This window comes from Chiloscyllium plagiosum, unplaced genomic scaffold (assembly GCF_037043375.1).
Source record: "Chiloscyllium plagiosum isolate Xiang-an unplaced genomic scaffold, Cpla_swu_hap1 HiC_scaffold_3, whole genome shotgun sequence".
Classification (NCBI taxonomy): Eukaryota; Metazoa; Chordata; class Chondrichthyes; order Orectolobiformes; family Hemiscylliidae; genus Chiloscyllium; species Chiloscyllium plagiosum.
The window spans coordinates 130,883,873-130,905,094 of NW_028270141.1; the positions used below are offsets into that span (position 1 = coordinate 130,883,873).

Consider the following 21,222-nt stretch of genomic DNA (forward strand, 5'->3'; position numbering starts at 1 on the left):
AACACAGAGATGATCTGAGGAAAGGTTGTTTCTTTTATGCATTGAGTGCTGAGATTTGGAATGCACTGTCTTAAAGGGTGGTTGATACAGATTCATCAGAGAATTGGATAAGCATCTGATGATTGAATCAATCTTGAAAAGGGTTAGCACAGATATAATGGGCCGACTCACATCCTTCCATTTGGAGGCGGATTTGATTATGACATTCAATACGGATCAGATTAGTATCCGCAAAGGAAAAGCTATAGGCCGTGGGGAAGAGGGCTAGTGGCAGTGAGTGATTTGCTGTTGCAGAGAACGAGTATAGATGCGATGGGCCAAATGGCTACCTTCTGGGCTGAAGTCATTTCTGATTTTATGCACTGTCGAGGGATACTCAGCTGTACTATATCACTCTGTACAATGCTCGGCCACACAATGCTGCATCTTGTGTTGGTGAGTTGGAAATAGGTTGTGATATTAATTTTAATGGAATATCACTCCTTTCTTTTCAGGAACAAGATGACCCTAATAAACAGGCCACCAGCTGGCCTGACTACTACATTGATCGTATCAACTCCATGGCTGCAGTAAGTGAAATGTTTTCCACGTGCACCCAGCTATCATGGCTCTGCCAGTTCTGTGAATGCATTTGCAGAATTCCTCAGCAGAATTTGCCACCTGACTCTCTATTCATCTGAATGTCTTTTCTGCACCTTAAAGATCAGACAGTGCTGGAAGGACAAAAATCAAACCCTTGCTCCAGCTTTCCAAAATTTCCCAAATCTCTTCCCACACTTCTGTCTCCTGTCAGAACCCAATTATAATGTTGGGCTCCACAAGAGACACCTTTGACTGTTATGATGGTTCAGAAAGGACGATGGTGGTCCTTTTCAACTTTCACAGAATTGTGGTTCTCTCAAATTCAAAAACGTTAAATAGTGTGAGACAGGCTAATTCACTGTCACCCGTTTGTTGCATTGAATTTTAACTATCTGACTCCACAGCTTACGTAAGTGTGGGTGTGTCTGTGCCTCCATGTATGTGTCTGTGCATGTGTGTGTCTGTGTCTCTGTGTGGATGTATTCAAGTGTGTGCAGGTGTGCATGTGTATATGTATATGTGTGGGTTTATGTATGTGTGTGTGTATACTTGTGTGTGTATGTCCGTGTGTGTCTCTCCCTGTATGTCTATGTGTGATGCGTGTGTATGTATATATGTGTGTCTGTGTGTATATGTGTGTGTGTCTCTCCAAGTGTGTCTGAGTGTGTGTGTATATTTGGGAGAAAGTGAGGTCTGCAGATGCTGGAGATCAGAGTCGAGAGTGTAGTGCTGGAAAAGCACAGCAGGCCAGGCAGCATCCGAGGTGCAGGAGATTCAACGTTTCGGTCATAAGCCCTTCATTAGGAATTTCTCCATGTGTCTGTGTGTAACTCCGTGTGCCTATGTGTGTGTATCTGTGTATGTGTCCCTGTGTGTCTGTGTGTGTTTCTGTGTGTGTCTGTGTGTCCCTGTGTGTGCATCTGTGCATGTGTCTGTGTGTGTGTGCATCTGTGTGTGTGTTGTCTGTGTGTGTATCTGTGTGTCCATGTGTGTGTGTACCTCTGCGTGTGTTTGTGTGTATCTGTGTGTGTTTGTGTGTATATCTGTATCCATGTATCTGTGTGTGTCACAGTGTGCATCTATGTGTGTGTTTGTCTGTGTGTGTGGGTTTGTGTCTGTGTGTGTTTGTGTGTATATCTGTATGCATGTATCTGTGTGTGTGTCACAGTGTGTATCTATGTGTGTGTTTGTCTGTGTGTGTGGGTTTGTGTCTGTGTGTGTATATCTGTGTGTGTATCTGTGTCAGTGTGTGAATCTGTGTGTGTGTGTGTGGATGTGTGTGTCTATGTGTGGGTGTGTGTCTGAGAGGGTGTGTGTCTGAGTGTATGCCTGTGTGTGTGTGTGTGCGTGCGCGTGCACGTGACTGTGGGAGTGCATCTGTGTGTGTACATGTGTGTGTGTCTGTGTGTGTACCATTGTGTGCTTGTCTGTGTCTGTGTGTGTGTACCTGTGTGTGTGTGTGGGTGGGTGGGTGTACCTCTGCGTGTACGTGTGTGTATATCTGTATGTGTGTTTGTCTGCGTGTGTGTGTGGGGCTGTGTGTATCTGTGTGTGTACCTGTGTGTGTGTATATCTGCGTTGTTTCTGTGTGTGTCTGAATGTGTGTTTGTCGTGTCTGTGTGTGTGTGTGTGTGGGGTGTATCTGTGTGTATACCTGTGTGAGTGTGTGTGTATCTGTGTTGTATCTGTGTGTATCTGTGCGTGTCTGTATGTGTGTACCTGTGTGTGTGGGGGGTGCGTATCTATGTGTATACCTGAGTGTATGTGCGTGTGTGCGTGTATATATCTGTTGTATCTGTGTGTATCTGTATGTGTATAAGTGTGTGTGTGTATCTGTGTTGTATCTGTATGTGTCTGTATGTGTGTACCTGTGTGTGGGGGGTGCGTATCTGTGTGTATACCGGTGTGTGTGTGTATATATATATCTGTGTTGTATCTGTGTGTATCTGTATGTGTATACGTGTGTGTATCTGTGTGTGGGGATGTGTGTATTGCCTCAGCTGACTCCTTCCGATCTGAATTGTAATTTAAACTTCTTTCAGAACAGAAGTGGGCCATTCAGGCAGTCAAGCCCCTTTCGCCTGTCAATGTGCTCATGTCTGATTTCCTGGAATCACACAAGTGTTATGGCAGAGAAGGAGGCCAGTGGGCCCATCTTTTCCTGCCCCTGTATTTGTCCCTTGGGTATCTTTGGGATCGTAACCCTAACACCATCGCTTACTCCAAATCCAATGATCTCACCTTTCCCCAGTCTCAACAGCTTGTTTGGGGCCCTACTGATTTCAGTAATGAGGAAATATTTTCTGAAATGCGCCCCCCACCTCCCCTCCACCACCACCAATTGGTCACTGTCTAAATTTGAGGTTGTGCCCTATTGCTTTGGAGGCTTCCCACACCAGGGAATGCTTTTCATCTACTTCCTCTCGACTAAGTAACAAGCTGCAAATCTGCAACAAAAGCAGAAAACACACCAGCGGGTGTGTAAAAAAAGCATGTTTAATAATTGATGTCCTTTACCCAGGACAGGCTCAGCAAAGGGTTGCTCATTTAATGCCCTCAAACTGCAAAGATCACAGCTGTGGGTGAGCAATGAGTCTCCAGATAAATCATTCCTTTCAAAACATATCGCTGCTCCATGTTCTCTCAGGAAGGGGACCATGTGCGATTGTTGTTAATCCCCCCTGCTGTTAACATCCAGATGGAGCAAATCTGCTGCCCTGATTTCCATCCATTACTTCCTATAATTCTTGTTTATCCGTCAAGATGGAAAGTTGACTGTTTTCTTCCAGCAACTCACTGCCTTGAGCACACATGCAAAGTTCAGTGAAGCCACTGTGCGTGGGGAACCAGTAAATATTCCTTTGCTTATTCCTGTTTCCCATCTTGCATCTATTTTAATCCTCCACAAATCTGCTGTTTTGAGAAACTGCAGCCCACGACATATGAAAGAATCCTGAGCCCACTCCCAGCAGTAGCATTGCGTTCTTTACTCAGAGAGTAGTAGGGGTGTGGAACGCACTGCCTACAACAGTCGTAGACTCGCCGACTTTAAGGGTATTTAACTGGTCATTGGATAGACATATGGATGAAAATGGAATAGTGTAGGTGAGATAGGCTTTAGATTGGTTTCACAATTCGGGGCAACATCGAGGCCGAAGGGCTTGTACTGCGCTGTAATGTTCTGTGCTCGTCCAGTGCTCCTAGCGGATTATAGACATTCCAACCAGCCTACCAGCACCAACCCATTTAAAGATTCACCAGAGAAGTCTGAGTGATCTGCATCCCAGTGGGCAGTGCTCAAAGCTGCAACCTCCAGACCCTTTGTGGCACACGGCCGAAGAGGAGAGAGGCACAGAATTCCAGAGCTTTTTGAGATCTCTGATGATGGAATGATTAAGATCCGGGATTCCGAGGAGGCCTGATTTGGAGGAGAGTTTCTATTCATTCGTAGGATGGCTGGAGCAGCAGTTATTGTCCATCCCTAATTACCCAGGGGGCTGTGAAATGTCGAACACATTTCTGTGGGTCTGGAGTCACATATAGTCCAGACCAGGTAGGAAGGCAGTTTACATCCCTGTAGGGAAACAGATGGGTTTTTTCCCCTCAAATCACTAATGGTCTGCATGCCATCAGACTCTTAGTTCCAGACTTCCATTGACTTCACCATCTGCTGTGGTGGGATTCGAACGCAGATTGCTGAAATGTAACCTGAGACTAGCGGTGATACCACTCGGTCATCACCTCCCCCAAGGTGCAGAGAGTTCGAGGGCTGGATGAGGTAACGGAGATGGGGGAAGGGGATTTGAGATTGGGATTCCTGACTTTGCAATCAGATTTTCTTTCCTGACCCCGCACTGCACCTGGGATTAGTGGCGCACGGCCGGGAAATGCAGTTAAACATGGTGAGTGGGTTCCACAGGCTGGGGAGGCCCTGAGCACTGAGAGTGGAGGAAGCCTGCTGTTGTAGGTAGTATGGGCCAACCCACAGGGCACTTGTGAATGCTTTACAGAATTAATCATGGTCAAGCCTCTGTCCACACTGCAGCTTCATGCAAGGCTCAGTGGCTCAGTGGTTAGACTGCTGCCTCACAGCATCAGGGTCCCAGGTTCGATTCCAGCCTCGAGTGACTGTTTGTGTGGAGTTTGCACATTCTCCCGTAGGGTGGTTTTGATGGGCTGAATGGCCTGCTTCTACACTGTAGGGACTCGATGCATTCAAATTTTTCTGCAGTGAGGCGTATCACTTTCTCTGGGTGTGTTTTACACGTCACTGTAGCCCACCTTTCTTGAAGGAGGAGTTGCTCCCCTTATTTTGGTGGCTACTTGCTATGGTGGGGCAGATAGCTGTTTGTAATGGAGTCCAGCCTCCCCAGATATCAGGCCTCATCAGGCCTGGGAAGCAGTGTGTAGGCCACCATCAGTGCATTCCAGGCCCCCATCCCAACCCCATCTCACACCAAACTCCCACTGAGGGTACCACATTTTATTTGGCCATTGTCTCTCTGAAGTGCCTTGGGGTACTTTGCTGCATAAAGGTGGCTATACAAATGCAAGTTGTTGCTGCCAACCCCTCTGCTTATTCAAACAGGACTGGGTTTTAAAGCAGTACCTTGTGCCTCTCACTTTTCGTGAGGTCTTTCAATAAACCAATCAATCAACCAATCCCTCAATCTCTTGGCAGTTTTGGTGTCTCTCCCACTTTCATGCTGATCCAAGTTAGCTTCCCGTTCCCCCAACACGTCCAATTTAGAATCAAATCTCACTATGTGCTCCCCACATCCCTCTTTTCTCCCCACCTTTACACCCACTCGCCCTTCCTTTCTGTCCCTCAGCTGTGAACTGTTCTGCACTCCATCTTGGTTGGCAAGGATTTCGGATGTTGTGGTCAGAATCTCTGGCATTTCTTTCCTCGACCCTTCCCTTTTCCTGTTGCTGCTTTGGAAATCCAATGAGAATGCAGCGATTCTTTCCCTGTCTCAGTGCAGATCCCTTGCAATGCCCATCCATAAGGGCCTTTCTCCCGTTCACCACAGGCAATTGCCAGTGCACTGTTGACCTGGTGTCTACGGCAGTGCTGTACTGTAAAGGGGCAGCTGTTTCACTGAATTATTTGTGGGCATGGTTTTGGAGGGAGCGTTGTCCAGGACAGACTGCTGAATGAATCTGGTTTCTTTCACAGATGCAGACGGTTTTTGCCTTTGATGAGGAGGAAATGGAGATGAGAAACACGGTTGTCGAAGGCCTTAAGACAGCTCTTAGGACACAACCAATGAGGTACCAGATTGCTGGAGGATGGATCTGTCCATGTTACAGGCAGCTGTTCTCTGATTCGCGGCTCTGTCGGTGTCTTTGTGTTTCTCAGTCTGGGGTTCTCCCTGTTCTGCCTCCCATCCTTGTCTCTACACAAGGAGCTAACATTGCCTTGAAATACTAAGAAAAAAATTAACTACCTTTTTTTAGAATAGAATGGCCGTTATTGTGACGTGCACTCAAATGAGTGCAGTGAAAAGTTTGCAATGTCACGGCTTTGGCACCATCTTAGATACTGGGTACTTTAAGTGTTTGTTCCAGAATTGAAAGAGTAAAAAAGAAAGTTTAGCACAGGAAAACAAAGTTTTTAAAAAAGTAGAGGTGGTTCTGCCATAACGTGCATTTCATTAACATGAATTTGCTGTAACACGGTTGACGAATTGGGGACACTGTTCATAAAGTGCGAACTTCTAAGATCTGTATTGACTGTAATGTGATTGCACCACCAATGCTTTAAGGGCACAAGAACACAACCATGGCATTATAGCAGAACTACCTGTACTCGATTAACTCAAAATCTACAATAAGAATAAAAGTATCTTTAAGAAGTACTCGAGTTATAGTCCTCTCCACTGAACCCGGGCCTACCGGGTTTGAGAACACGAGGCCTTGCTGCCTCCATGTGCTGGCCTCCAGCCTGGACTTGCCTCTGGGATTCACTTCCGGGACTTGTCTCCCAGGCCAGAGCCCACCTTGTGTACCATCCTCTGCACGTTGCGAAGTCTTGTCACTTATTTGGGTTTGACATTGTGTCAGACGAAACAGAGCAGCCAAATTGAGCCCAGGAGTGTCCAAATAGCAACACGATAAATGATCAGATTAACCAGTTCTTGATTGAACAATAGTTTACTGTCCAGGAGAGAGAACTCCTCCGCTGTCCTTCGACAGAGCACCAAAGAGTCATTTGAGGAGAGCTACACAAAGGGACATGAGGGAACTATTGCAGTTCTGAGGAAGAGGCACTGATTTCTGTCCACAAAAGCTGCCAGACCTGCTGTGCTTTTCCAGGAATTGCTGTTTTTGTTTGAATGAAACATCTGTTTCCTCAGTGTGTGGGTCTGGTCTGAGATGCCATTGCTTGGAACAGTGGTGGAAACAGCCTGAACAACAACTTACACTAACATAACAGAACAGCCCAAGTTGGTACGCGGTAGAATGATCAAATAACTGTGACATGTAAAGACATAATGGTCAGATGATCCAAAGTTCAATTGAAGATGTAGCTTAGTGAGAGAAGTGTGTTAAACACAGAAAGTGAGGTTAGTTTGTTGTAGGGGAGTGGGGAATGGGGTGGTGTAGGGAGTGAATTTCAGAGAATTGGGGCCTCAGTAAGTGAAAGTAGGATCTTTAATGGCGAAGCAGTTAGACTCAGGGATGCACAAGAATCCAGAGACAGAGAACGTACTCTGTGTTTTGGAGCGTTGCAACTCAGTTTAAACCTTCCAAAGGAAACTGGACGAAGACTTGAAGAGGAATTTTCTGCTTCACTGGGAAAGTGTAAGGGTGTGGGACTAACTACACAGCCCTTGTCAAAGAGTGGGCACTGGTCAGAGGGGTCGAACGGCCTCCTCCTGAACTGCGTTTCGCCATTTCCTCGATTTTGACCCAGCAACAATGATGGAGTTGTGACATAGGGGTGTGGGATTTACCGGGTTCCTGGCCTATTGCTGGCTTGGGAGCCTGGAACTAGTGACAGAGAATGGCGAACAGTACGTTGAGGACAGGAACTTGGGCATCGCCTTCCTTTGCACAGAATGCAGTAATAACGGGGCCACACTGAGGGAGCCTAAGAGACAGCGGAATGCTGGGATGGATCGATGCGAGCGCTCGGGATCAAAGAGATCAAGTGGGGGTCTCCGCCGCTGCAGTTTGGCGTGTGCTGTGTTGGACTTTCAGCCTGGAAATTGAGCTGGATTCAGAACTCTGGGCCACCTTGATCACACTGGAAGGGCTCCTCAGGTCAGGCTTCATTTCCCGTGACAAATGTGCTAACACGGTCACGCTGTGCTTCACTTTGGAGGGCTGCACCATCTGTATTGAGTCGGAGTGCACTGTACTATATGAGAACTTGGAAGGATTCCACCCTTAACCCGTGTACCTGACTGCAGCACCGAGAATGTGTCATGTTCCCTCTTGACGTTAAGTGGAAACGAAAGGCACGAGCAGATTAGCTTTCAGCATTAAAACACTTTGCTGCGTTCAAGTGAAAACCTCACACAGAAATGGAAACAACTTCTTAGTCCTTGTCGCATTCCCGCTGAATTTAATTGAAAATGAACAAACAAAACACTGCTGCTGCCAATTTAGACAGAAGGCAAGGCCAAACCCTGGCGTGGATAATTACATGGGAGAACCATGGTAATAGGATAACATTGATTCCACATCATGTTGTCTTTAATCTTTCACATTTGAAAGATCCTTGTAGCCATAGGTCCTGCAGGCAAAACACTTACTCAGGGCTGCAGGAAGTGCAGCAATTCCACTTATTTATTGCTTCAGTCACTTCAAAGAGGCTGATTATACAACCAGAGGAAGGGAACATCAGGAGTGAGTGCACTGACTGCTTCAAACCTGTTCCTCATCCTTCTCAGGTGGTCTGTGCCTTAACTTTGTCCAGCCACTTTGACTCAATGCCGTGGAATATCCTGGGAAACCTCAGCTTTCAGAACCTCCGCTGACTCCCAGGCTTCATTTGCGGCAGAGAGTTCTAGCACACTTTGCGGGAAGAGGTGTTCCAGGTGGGAGGTAATACTGACGGTCCGCCCACGCTGCTGGGACCCGGAAGGGGCACCTAACCGGAGAGAGTGGAGACTCTGTTCCCTTTCTGACTCCCCCTTGTTTAAAATCCTAGACAGGAAGACTTGTGCATGACCTTTCAGGCACTAAGTAAGGCCCTGAGCGTGCAATTAATGCCCCCATCTGAAGCCTTCCTCCCCCACAGTGCTGGGAGTCAGCTACTGACAGGTACGTCCAACCTGTCAGGTCAGCTCCCCCCAGGTTCAAAGGTCCTCAGGGTCTGATTGAGGGAATCCTATCTTCAGAAGCTGTGTCTCTGAGGTGTGTGCTAACTGCCAGAGCTCCCAAAGACATGGACAACACCAGTGAGGGTGGGATTTCTGCCTGCAGGTATCTCGAGGAATGCCTCAGAATCCTCATGCCTCAATTACTTGCTACCTCTGTTAACCAAGAAGGGCAGTGTGCAATGTATCCCAATTTGTTGATGATGCACAATAGATGGAGGGGCTTTCTATGATGGGGACAGAAGGAAACTGCAAGATGATGTAGATAGGTTGAGGGACTAGGCAAATTCTTGGAGTTTAATGTTGGAGCGTGCACTTTGGTAGGAAGAATGAAAAGGCAGACTATTATTTAAATGGAGAGGGATCTAAAAAAATGTACATCTAAATGTTCTTGTGCATGAAACACAAAAGTTAGAATGTTAGTGCAGCAAGTAATGAGACTTTGGTCTGTGTTGCTACTGGGTTGGAGTTCAAAAATGGAAAAGTCTCCTAACAACTTTTCAGCGTGTTGGCGAGGTCACACCTGAAGTACTGTAGACAGTCTTGGGTCCCGTATTTAAGAAAGAATGTACTGATATTGGAGAGGCTGGTTCATGGGATGAAAGGGTTGGCCTGTCAAAAATGGCTAAACAGACTATACTTTTATTCGTTAGAGTTTAGAAGAATTGCCTTATTTTTTATTATTCGCTCATGGGATGTGGGAACTGCTGGCTGAGACAGCTTTTACTGCTCATCCCTAATTTCCCTTGAGAAGATGATGGTGAGGTTCCTTCTTGGAATGTTGCAGTCCCTTTATACACACTCAATTACACTGAGGAGAAGGCTTCTACAGTTTTGACCCACCGACGGTGAAGGAATGGAGATGTATTTCCAAGTCAGGATGGTGAGCAGCTTGGAGAGGAACTTGCAGGTGGTGGTCGTGTTCCCCTGTATCTGCTGCCCTTGTTCTTCGAGATGGTGGTGCTCATGGGTTGGAAGGTATTGTCTGAGGAGCCAATTGAGCGAGCTGCTTTGTCCAAGCTTCGGGAGTGTTGTTGAAGCTGGACCCATCCGGAGAAGTAGGAGTATTCAATCACACTCCACAAGACCATAAGATGGAGAAGCAGCCCAAGGCTTTCAGTCCATCAAGTCCACACCACTATTCAATGTGATTATGGCTGGCCTGATAATCTTGAACTGAACTTTCCTGCCTTTCCTCCAAAAGCTTTTAATCCCTGACTGATTTGGGCCTTGTAGATGATGGACAGGCTTGGGGAATTCAGGAGGTGAGTTATTCACTGCAGGATTCCTAGTCTCTGACCTGTTCTTGTAGCCACAGTTCTTATGGAACTGGGCCAGTTCAGTTTCTGGTCAATGGTCAGCTTTCAGAATTTTAATAGTGGGAATTCACTGATGGTAATGCCATTGAATGTCAAGGGGCAAAGGCTAGATTATCATTTGTTAGAGGTAGTCCTTGCTTGCTATTCACTAATTTATAATAGCCCAAACCTAGGTATTGTCCAGGTCTTGCTGTATTTGAACATGAACTGTTTCAGTATCTGAGGAGTTGCTGAACATTGTGCAATCATCCGTGAATATCTCCACTCTGACCTTATGCTGGAGGGAAGGTCATTGACGAAGCTGCTGAAGATGGTTGAGTCTTGGACACTACTCTGAGGAACTCCTGCAGAGAGGTGCAATGACTGGCTTCTAGCAACAACAACCATCTTCCTATGTGTCAGGTATGACTCCAACCAACAGAGAACTCCCCCCCCGATTCTGAGTGACTGCACTTTTGCTTTGACTCCTTGCTTCCACACTCGGTCAACCGTGGCCTTGATTAGGACAGAGCTCCATTCACTGACCATGCTACATTGAGAACCGAAATCTGTGTTAATGTAGCACCTTTCCCATCTTCTTTATTTTCCATCACAGCCAATTAATTGATCCCTTGCTTTGTGAACTGTACCCACTTATGATCAGCAAATCTAAATTCTTTGAGTCAAAATCCCTCAAACGACGACCAAGATAATTCTGTTCCTGATGCTGGTTGAAGGATAAATATGCATGAGAGGGACTGCACTTGTTTTTATTTTGTTGAAGACAACCATTTGGAAGGGCAGAGCCAGCTGGTCAGCACCTGCCTGGCTGGTTCTGAACTGTCAGGTGATGATGAGCCACTTCACCCTGAGGTTAGAGTGACTTAGACCCTCTGCTTTTCCTCTGGTCTCTGAGAGAGTCCTTTATATGGAGGACAAGTGGAGATGTTATCAAAGCCTGACCTCTTTTCCCCCTCAACAGCCCAATCTCTCCTGTTGCGACAAGAGGCTGACACAGACCAGCTAGACCAAGATGTACCTGTGGACTTTCAGTTCAGTGACGGAACTGACAAAAGTCAGATATCAAACCACTGTCACCCTGTGTCTTAAGTTTCAATCTTCGATATAGAATCTTCCACCACAGATGGAGGCCATTCAGCCTAACGTTACTAGCCCTTTGAATGAGTTATCCAGTTAGTCACACTCCACTACCCTTTCCCCATAACCTTGCTCAAGCGTTCCCCCTTCAGGTGTGTCCCTTTCAGAAGTTACTATTGAATCTGCCAACGGAAATGTTTTGTTCGTATATATTCCGTCAAAGATTTTGCACATCTCTATTAATCCTTCAACTCTTCTCCTCTGCACTGAGGGGAACAATCCAGATTCTCTGGTATCTCCATGTAACTGAGGTCCTTCTGGCCCTCCTATCCAATAAACCATTAGCCGATAACAGTAAGATGACCCTGCAGAACGTGTGTTTCATTTGAGCTGCCAAAGTCTGTTGACCATCTGCACAAGTTGCTGCCGTTAAACTGCTCTCTGCTTTTCTTGGCAACCTTTCGTCCTTTTTATTTCACAAAAACCTCCTGCCAGGCTTGTTGGTACATTTCAGATGGTAATCCCCTGCCCCTCAAGGGCGGTGCTCAGTTACATGGCCCATGTTCAACTGATTAGTGCTGCACTATTGACTGTTGACATTCAGGGCTGGAGCGAGGGAGGGAGAGAGTTGCCTGGCCACCTGAGGTAAAGTATAATGGAGGTTTGTGGTGGCCACAGTACTTTAATTAGGTGACAAACTCTGCTCAAGAATGCGCAGTGTTCCTTTTTGACTGGGCACCCTTCCAGAGCTGAGCATGCACATTTTCAACCTACAATTTGCAACCCGATTTAGAATTGCTTTCGGTCGCCTAACAGTTTGAGAGGGAGAAAAAAAGACCAAGGGCCACCAGCCAGATTGATTTCTAACATCGTCCAAATATTATTTATTGGATTTCTACATCCATTCTTCAACGTGGCACAAGTCAGAAAGGCTTGTTTCATGCATTGACTTTCTCCTCCTCTCTGCCTTGCCATGAAACACATCATTATTGACTGAGAGTCTGTGAACTGTTCTCAGTCTGCTGCCAGTGCTGTTAGTTTAGTGTTACATTTGTAGTTGTGTCAGGCTGAACTGGGCACTGGAATGTCTCTGTTCCTGATTCTGCCTTTCTGTGGTCAAGAAGCCATGGCTCCTTCCCATTGCCAGGGACACCAACCCCAACCCCCAATTCCCCCCTCCCCCCCGCTTCACCCAATCTGATCCCATCCCCCAGCAAAGGGACAAACAACCTGTAGGCCCGGTCATGACTGAGGGATAATATTCGCCCAGATTATCTCCTGTTCTATGTTGACATCTACCACACAAGAAATCAGAGCAGCCCTTTAACCCCTTGAGCTCACAATTCAATCAGATTGTGGCTAATCATCTGCCTCAATACTATTTTCCTTCACTCTCCCCGTATCTCTTGATGTTTTCAATGTAGTTTATCAAACTCGGTCTTGAACACACTCGACAACTGAGCCACCATGGCCCTAAGGGCCAGAGGGTTCCAAAGATTCATCACCGTCTGGGTGAAGTGGTTCTGGAGCTCGACATCCCCTAGTCTGGGGAATCTCCTTCCTGCACTGACCTTGTAAGGTATTTGCACTATGAGTGAGATTACCATTCTAAAGTACTGTTTAGAATTCTTCTAAATTCCAGAGATTATTGGCCCACACTATTTAATCTTTTCTCGTATGACAATCACCCAAGAATTTGTTCTGGTGAATTGTTGCTGCACTTCCTTTATGACAAGTATATCTTTCCATAGGTAAGGGAGCATAGCGATACAAGGAGGCCTTGGCCTAGCGTATTATCACTCCAGTATTAATCCAGACAACTCAGCTAATGTTCTGGGGATCTGGGTTCAAATCTCTGCCATGGCAAATGGTGGAATTTGAATTCAATAAAATATTTGAAATTAAGAATCTAATGATGATTGTGAAAAACCCCCCATCTGGTTTGCCAATGCCTTTGAGGGAAGGAATTCTGCCATCTTTGCCTGGTCTGGCCTACATGTGACTCCAGACCCACAGCAATGTGGTTTTCTCTTAACTGCCACGGGGCAATAAACGCTGGTCTAGCCAGAGATACCCACATCCTGTGAGTAAGTGAAAAAAGTGCACCAGCCATGGCCTTCACCACTTCTTACACAGTTCCCCCACCATAACCTCCTTGTTCTTGTGATCAATGCATCGACTAGTAAACATCTGTTATAAACACATGTTGAACATGCCTTTCTTTTTATAAATCCATGTTAACTCTGCCTAATCCTACCAGATTTTTCTCAGCGTGCATTTGTTTGTCTTTCCTGTAAACTGTGTATTAGTTCTTTAAACATCAGCCATCGTCTTTCCACAACCAAACATTTTAATGTTGTTTCCCAATCTACCATTGCCTATTTTCATCTCATATCGTTCTAGTTTCCTTTGGTTAAATTTAGGACACTGCGTTCTGATTGAATCACTTCACTTTAAAAATTACATAGATTTCTATCAAATTATTATGGTCACTCTTTCCTAAAATGACTTGGGATTTAACATCCTCTGGGCAATTAGGGATGGGCAACAGATACTGGCCCAGCAAGTGACACCCAAAGAGTGTCATCGACTCTTGGAATAAAGATGCTGGAGATCAGAGTCGAAGGTGTAGTGCTGGAAAAGCAAAGCAGGCCAGGCAGCATCCGAGGAGCAGGAAAATCGACATTTTGGGCATAAGCCCTTTATCAGGAATTCCTGATGAAGGGCTTTTGCCTGAAAAGTCGATTCTCCTGCTCCTTGGAGGCTACCTGACCTGCTCTGCTTTTCCAGTACCACACACTCAACATAGAATCATGGGGTCCTATAACATGGAAACAGGCCCTTCGGCCCAACTCGTCCATGTTGCCATTATGATACAAATGAATAGAGAGCCATGCTACACATGGCTAGATTCAGGTTTTACTGTCCTGGGAGAACACATCTCCCTGTCTGAGTCACTGAGCCTTTCAATTCTCTTGAGGATTTCTGAGAATCATTCAGCTCAATTGGCTTGTGTTGGAGTTCATGAAACCACAGCCCAGGAAGAATTGGTATTTTCAAGAAAAAAAAGGAAATTCATGTGTTAATTGTCAGGCAATGCATTTTCAATGAATTCAATACCTGGGGTAGATGTGTCTGAAAGTACTGAGGATAGCTATAAGCACCACCCACTTTGCTGATGTAATTTAGACTTGTGAGTAGAACATCTCCAGATCTTGAGGATTGGCCCCAACATCCAGGTCTCTAAGTATTTTGTAATCAACCTTTTCGAAGATGTTCCTACACTCCTCTGGAGCAAATGGGACTTGAACCCAGATGTCCTGGTCTAGAGGTAGGGACATCTCAAGAGCCCTTTTAAAGGTTCTGTCACAAAGTCGGTAATCTGTAACTAGTTGTTAATAAACGATACTTTGTTAGCTACCCGAGAGTCTTCTGGTTAGACCAGGCAGTGTTTTTTTTTAACCTTACCATACTAGACCATGCAGAACAGGTGGTGCGTGTATGGAATGAGCTGTCAGAGGACGTAGTAGAGGCTAGTACAATTACAACATTTAAAAGGCATCGGGATGGATATATGTATAGGAAGGGTTTAGAGGGATTTGGGCCAGATGCTGTCCAATGGGACGAAATTAGGTTTGGTTATCTGGTCGGCATGGACGGGTTGGATGGAAAGGTCTGTTCCAATGCTGTACATCTCTATGATTCTATTGCCCTGTAGTTTCTCACCCTTAATGAGGATGGTGCTGCAGTCTTCAAGCTGAGCCACAGTTCAGGCTGACCCACTTGTACAAAAATATCTTGTGTCAGCTAGGCTTCCACCAAACAAGGATCCTAGCCTTGGTGCTCTGGATCTGACTCTTAATGCCATTCAGCTATCTCAGTCCTGTCAACATGGACACAGCCCCATGCCTTCTAATTAAAGTGAAGAATTACTGTGGAGATTAAGCTTCACTAATCAAAATAAAATTAGTTCAGCTACACAGCACTGTGGAATTCAAAGCCTGTGGTCTACAAAATGTCACAATATTTTAACAAACTCACAGCAACAAGCCATACCCAGTACTTTAGAGACAATGGGATCATTTGTGATTTCTAAATAGGGTGATGACGAATCAGCACTGGTTTGAACATTTCTTCCAAAGTTTATTTCCATTTCGATCAATGAATATTCACCAGTGACATTATGTTTCCCGTGCCTTCTCATTTCACTATGTTGCATTTTTCACCTTCAGTGTATTTTCCTCTCACACTCCTGTACAATCTGCTTCGTCTAGCCTCCTGTATCTGTTTATTTTCCCCTCCCCATCATCTCATACCAAAAAAGCCTGAAAGATTTATGCTCAATAATTTGATGCCCAATAATTTTAGAGATAGGAATCTGTGCATTTGCCTCTGAATTTATTTTCCCTTTGGATTTTTCAACTTTCTTTTCTTTCTGATCAACAAATGCTGACTTGCTAGTGCACGCAGGGAAAGTGGCTTAGACACAGGCTGTGATAAGTACTTAACAAATACAGCATTAAATCATGATTTGGAGGTGCCGGTGTTGGACTGGGGTGTACAAAGTTAAAAATCACACAGCGCCAGGTTATAGTCCAACAGATTTAATTGGAAGCACTAGCTTTTGGAGCGTCGCTCCTTCATCAGGTGAAGGAGCAGCGCTCCGAAAACTAGTGCTTCCAATTAAATCTGTTGGACCTGGTGTGTGATTTTTAGCATTAAGTCAAGTATAAAGCTGTACAGGCTAGGGCACTGTGCTTTAAGGCCTGACTGTGTGATAGAACTCATTCACACCTATAGTGCCTCTAAGAGACCCCTCCCCATCCCAAACTCCCTTTTCTTGTACATTCAGATGTACTGACTGCTGTTCTGTCAGTGTGTGAGAGCAAACGTTCCCCTCCACCACACTAACCATCCTGACTCGGAGACATATTGCCGTTCCCTCAATGTTCGTTGGCTCAAAATCCTGGAATTCCCTTTCTCACGGTGTTGAGGGCCGGCACATGGACTGTAGCAGTCCAAGAAAGCAGCTCAGCATCACTTCCTCAAGGGCAATTAGGGATGGGCAATAAATGTTGGCATGCAACATTCACATCCCATGAATTATTGTTTTCAAAAAGAAATGAATGAATCTTATTCTTTGCTTTAGATGGAATGATTCGTGGGCTGGGAAACTTGTACTGCTTCCTCCTCTTTCAGCAGTACCTAAGACTTCCATCAGCAAATAAAAAACAAAATCACGTATTTTATTTGATGTTTCTGGCTCACGGCTGTCACTTTAAATTCAATCATAATTGTTAACTATTAATTGTTTGAAGTAATAGGATACGGAGATGAGACAGGAAGGAGAAAAACCTGAGAAGGCAAGTGGCGGGGAGCGGGGGGATGATGGGGAACTTTCTTTAGTTTAATTTCTGAACGCTGCCTATGGCTCATTTCCTCTTTGGGTTGTGTTGCCATGAGGTGGCATGGAGGCTCAGTGGTTAGCACTGCTTCCTCACAGCACCAGGGACCCGGGTTTGGTTCCAGCCTCAGCTGACTGTCTGTGTGGAGTTTGCACATTCTCCCCATGTCTGCATGGGTTCCTTCCGAGTGCTCCAGTTTCCTCCCACAGTCCAAAAATGCGCAAGTCAGGTGGATTGGTCATGCTAAATGACCCATGGTCTCCAGGAATTTGTAGGCTAGGTGGATTACCAATGGGGTAGGGGGTGAGATGTTCATCAGAAGGTCAGTTTGGGCTGAATGGTCTGTTTCCACACTGTAGAGCTTCTATGAATCATTGTAGGATCTGACTGGGAGGTTGTTTATTTGGGTGTCGCTAGCATTTATTGGCCATTCCGATTTGCCCATTGTTAAGAGTCAGCCACTTTGCTGTGGATCTGGTCTCAGATTATAGACCAGACTGGGTAAGGAGGACAGATTTCCTTCCTTGAAGGACGTTAGTGAACCAGGCTGGTTTTCACAATTATTGATTCCGATTGCCTGGTTGTCATTAGTCTGTTTGCTTGCTCCCACCCCCGAGTTCAAATATCACCATCTACAATACTAGGATTTGAACCCATGTGCCCATTAGCAGGGCGCTCTGGATTACTAGGCCAGAAACATTACCAGTATTCCATGGCCACCACATTACCAAATCTAACAGTAGAAGGGAGCAGAATTAGCATTGTAGTTATGTTATCTTAAATGTGTTGGTTTTTCAAAGGATAGACTCACCTTCATAGAACAACTTTCTTGTACACAAGATATTCTAAGCACCAGGCCAAAGTAGCTTTGAAGTGTTGCTCACTGTTGTGATGTAGCTGGTGCTGATACTCTTCAGCTCCTCTATGACTGAGCCATTAACAGGACTGTCTTGCAACTTTACTTGCAAGAAAAACGGATATTTCATTTGAAGGAGGACATAATATTGCTTTACCATGTTTCCCCCCAGGAACAGGAAGATGGTCAGGGTGAGGGAGGGAAAGGGTTGGGGATATTGGGGGGTGGGATGATGGGAGAGGAAGGAAGGACTCTGTTTCCTGCAAGTGGGGACAGACTATTCCCCTTCGGGAAGGGCCACATCTAACTCACTATGAGGCTCACTAGAGGTTAATGTGTGCCAACCTCATAGTTAGGATTTTCTTTCACTACTACTCACAGTAAAACATACATGGAATCTATCTGATCCTGAGGATAGGACTCTGTCCTGTTTAACTTTTGATGCTTTGGGGGCTGGTCTTACCTTTGATTCTGCCTGCTTGAGTGAATGCCAATTTGTGCTGAGCAGACGGTGGACAATGAAGAAAGAATGCCAAAGCAGAAACATTTAATTCTTTGGCAATGGAGATGAATCAACCAGTACATTATCCCACCAGTCTCCTCTTCTTCCCAAACATCCTGAGGGATTTTGGCTATTCAGCCCATGTCTAAAGAAAAACCAGATTTGAGCGAATGTGGAATTACAGTTGAAAAGGTCAATACCTCGCCAGGTCGAAGATGCCTTCCTTTAATTCCAGTTCTGCCGCATTCAGAATTGATCCTTTGAGGTCTGGGTCCCAAACAGCGACACCTTGTTGGCATGGAGACAGTTGGCAGCACTTTGCATTGGCAGGTAGGGGCAGGTTGCCTATGGCTGATTTCCCCTTTGGTTTGTGCTGTTTTGAAGTTGCATGGTGGCTCAGTGGTTAGCACTGCTACCTCACAGCGCTGGGGACCCGGGTTTGATTCCAGCCTTGGGCGACTGTCTGTGTGGAGTTTGCACATTCTCCCCGTGTCTGTGTGGGTTTCCTCGGGTGCTCCGGTTTCCTCCCACAATCTGAAGGTGTGCAGGTTAGATGTGCATGCTAAATTACCCAGGGATTTGTAGACTAGGTGGATTACCTATGGGAAATGGGGTAGTGGGATGAGATGCTTGTCAGAAGGTCAGTGTGGACTCAATGGGCCAAATGTTTCCACACTGTAGCGCTTCTATGAATCATTGCAGGATCTGGCTGAGAGGTATCTTTTGTTTGTTCATTTGGGTGTTGCCAGCATTTATTGGTTATTCCGGAGGTTGGGAGGGGAAAGGAAGTGTCAACCCGTCTGCCATTTTGGTTTTATTTCGGAAATGGCACAACCTCCAGCAATTTTTCTTGTCCCTGTCTGCTGCATTTCTCCGGTGTCAGGTACGTCAAAAGCTTCAGGGGCTGTTGGGGAACCTTAGGTCGGCCTGTGTCAGGGGATCCTCAAAGGGAAGGCCGTCAAACAATAGGGAAGAACTTCTGCCCGACCTGCAGAGCCAAAAACCTCACCCGACTGCTCAACCATCAGTGTCCCGCCATCTCCTTTCCAACTGAGCGCTATATATCTTTGAACCTAATCTTTCGTTGGGCCCACTTCTTATTTCGAGCCTGTGTGCATATGTTATTTCTTCTCACGTGCTCACTAAAAAATTTGCACATTTAATAGGGCATGAAAATCTACTATTTTAAAGAAAAATCAATTTGGTTTGAAGAAAAACATCCACCAGAGGGGAGGGGTGGTGGTGGTGGGGGGGTCTTTCGTGGTTAATCTTGATGGGGCAAGTGGATAAAGTGGGTGGAGAGGATTCATTCATTCCAGCACAGCTTGGAGCAGGACAATATCCTGTCTGGAATCAGCCAAGCTCGGGGAACTTCGCCCAAGGACAAGGAGGTAAGGAATGTTGGGCTGAGGGTGGACATTGTTATCTCTGGAGTACAACAGTCGACTGCTGGTTGTCTTTAGTACAGCTTGTGCCCGAGAAAGTGCGTCTTGTTGCTGCTGCCCCAGCGATACCCCAGCAGCAAAGGTGGAGGGGGTTGGGGGAGATGGAGGGAAAACCGAACGGTGCGTTAACCTTGCGGCTCTTTGACCCACAGGTTTGTGATGCGGTTCATCGAACTGGACGGGCTTACGTGCCTGTTGAACTTCCTCCGCAGCATGGACTATGACACGTCAGAGAGCCGCATTCACACATCCGTTATAGGGTGCATCAAGGCTCTGATGAACAATTCCCAAGGCCGGGCCCACGTGCTGGCTCACCCGGAGAGCATCAACATCATTTCCCACAGCCTCAGGACAGAGAACATCAAGACCAAGATCGCAGTGCTGGAGATCCTGGGCGCGGTTTGTCTGGTCCCTGGAGGCCACAAGAAAGTACTGCAAGCAATGTTGCACTATCAGGTTTACGCAGCAGAGAGGACTCGCTTCCAGGTAAGGCAGGGCTTCCTGAAGGACAGTAAGTTCAACCAATTGCATTCAGCGTGGCTCAGTGGTTAGCACTGCTACCTCACAGCACCAGGGACTTGGGTTCAGTTCTAGCCTCAGGTGACTGTCAGTGTGGAGTTTGCACATTCTCCCCACGTGTGCGTGGATTCCCTCCAGGTTCTCCAGTTTCTTGCCTTGGTGTGCAGGTTAGGTGGATTGCCCATGCTAAATTGCCCATAGTGTTTAGGAATGTGTAGGTTAGCCATGGGAAATGCAGGGTTACAGGGATAGTGTGGGGGGGGGGGGTGGTGGTGGGGGGGGGGGGCGGGGTGGTTTGAGTCTGGGTAAGCATGTGGCTCCAGTCCATGTGGGGGAGGAAAATAAAATGGAGCTACTCACATCATAGGCATGAATATACTTATTTATAAAATCCCCCCAAGTTGATAGAAGAAGCTTTCTGCCTGATTGATAACTCCTTTGACATCACTGTCTCATGATAATTAACAAACGGTTTGGCGAAGTTGTCAGGACTTCTGCCTCTGTAGCAGAGTGTCAACAGTTCAAGCTTCACTGTACTTTAATAATGAATAGCGTTGCTCCCGCATTTTAATGAGATATTGAACCGAAGTCATGTCTATGTGTCCCAGTCAGTCAGGAGGACAGGAGGACAGTGAGGCACTTCGCAAGGCACGATTTGGAGAGTTTACATTGAGCATAGAACAATACAGCACAGTACAGGCCCTTCAGCCCTTGATAGTGTGCTGATCTTCTATCCTACTCTAAGGTCAGATTAACCTACATACCCTTCATTTTACTATCATCCAAGAGTTGCTTAAGAACATAAGAACTAGGAGCAGGAGTAGGCTGTTCGGCCCTTCGAGCCTGCTCCACCACTCAATAAGATCATGGCTAATCTTTTCATGGATTCAGCTCCACTTACCTGCGTTTTCACCGTATCCCTTAATTCCTTTATTTTTCAAAAAGTATCTACCTTAGCTTTAACAGGGATTACTGAAGTAGCGTCAATTATTTCCTTGGGCAAGGAATTCCATCGATTAACAACCCTCTGGGTGAAGACGTTCCTTCTCAGTTCAGTTCTAAACCTGCTCCCTCTAATCTTGAGGCTGTGCTCTCTTGTCCTAGTCTCACCTGCCAGTGGAAACATCTTCTGTACTTCTATTTTATCGATTCCCTTCATAATTATATATGGTTCTACAAGATTCCCC

At 46.0% G+C, this 21,222-nt stretch overlaps 1 protein-coding gene across 5 annotated transcripts in view; it reads left to right on the forward strand.

Moving 5' to 3' along the window:
- The window catches only part of daam2 (dishevelled associated activator of morphogenesis 2), a 342,206-nt gene that overhangs the window by 180,966 nt on the left and 140,018 nt on the right, over positions 1-21,222 (forward strand). For all 5 annotated transcript variants that reach the window (XM_043687244.2, XM_043687248.2, XM_043687246.2 and 2 more), the window contains exons 4-6: positions 495-569; positions 5,762-5,856; positions 19,669-20,002. In XM_043687244.2, coding sequence (XP_043543179.2) covers positions 495-569; positions 5,762-5,856; positions 19,669-20,002 — 504 coding nt within the window. The remainder of the gene's footprint in view (positions 1-494; positions 570-5,761; positions 5,857-19,668; positions 20,003-21,222) is intronic.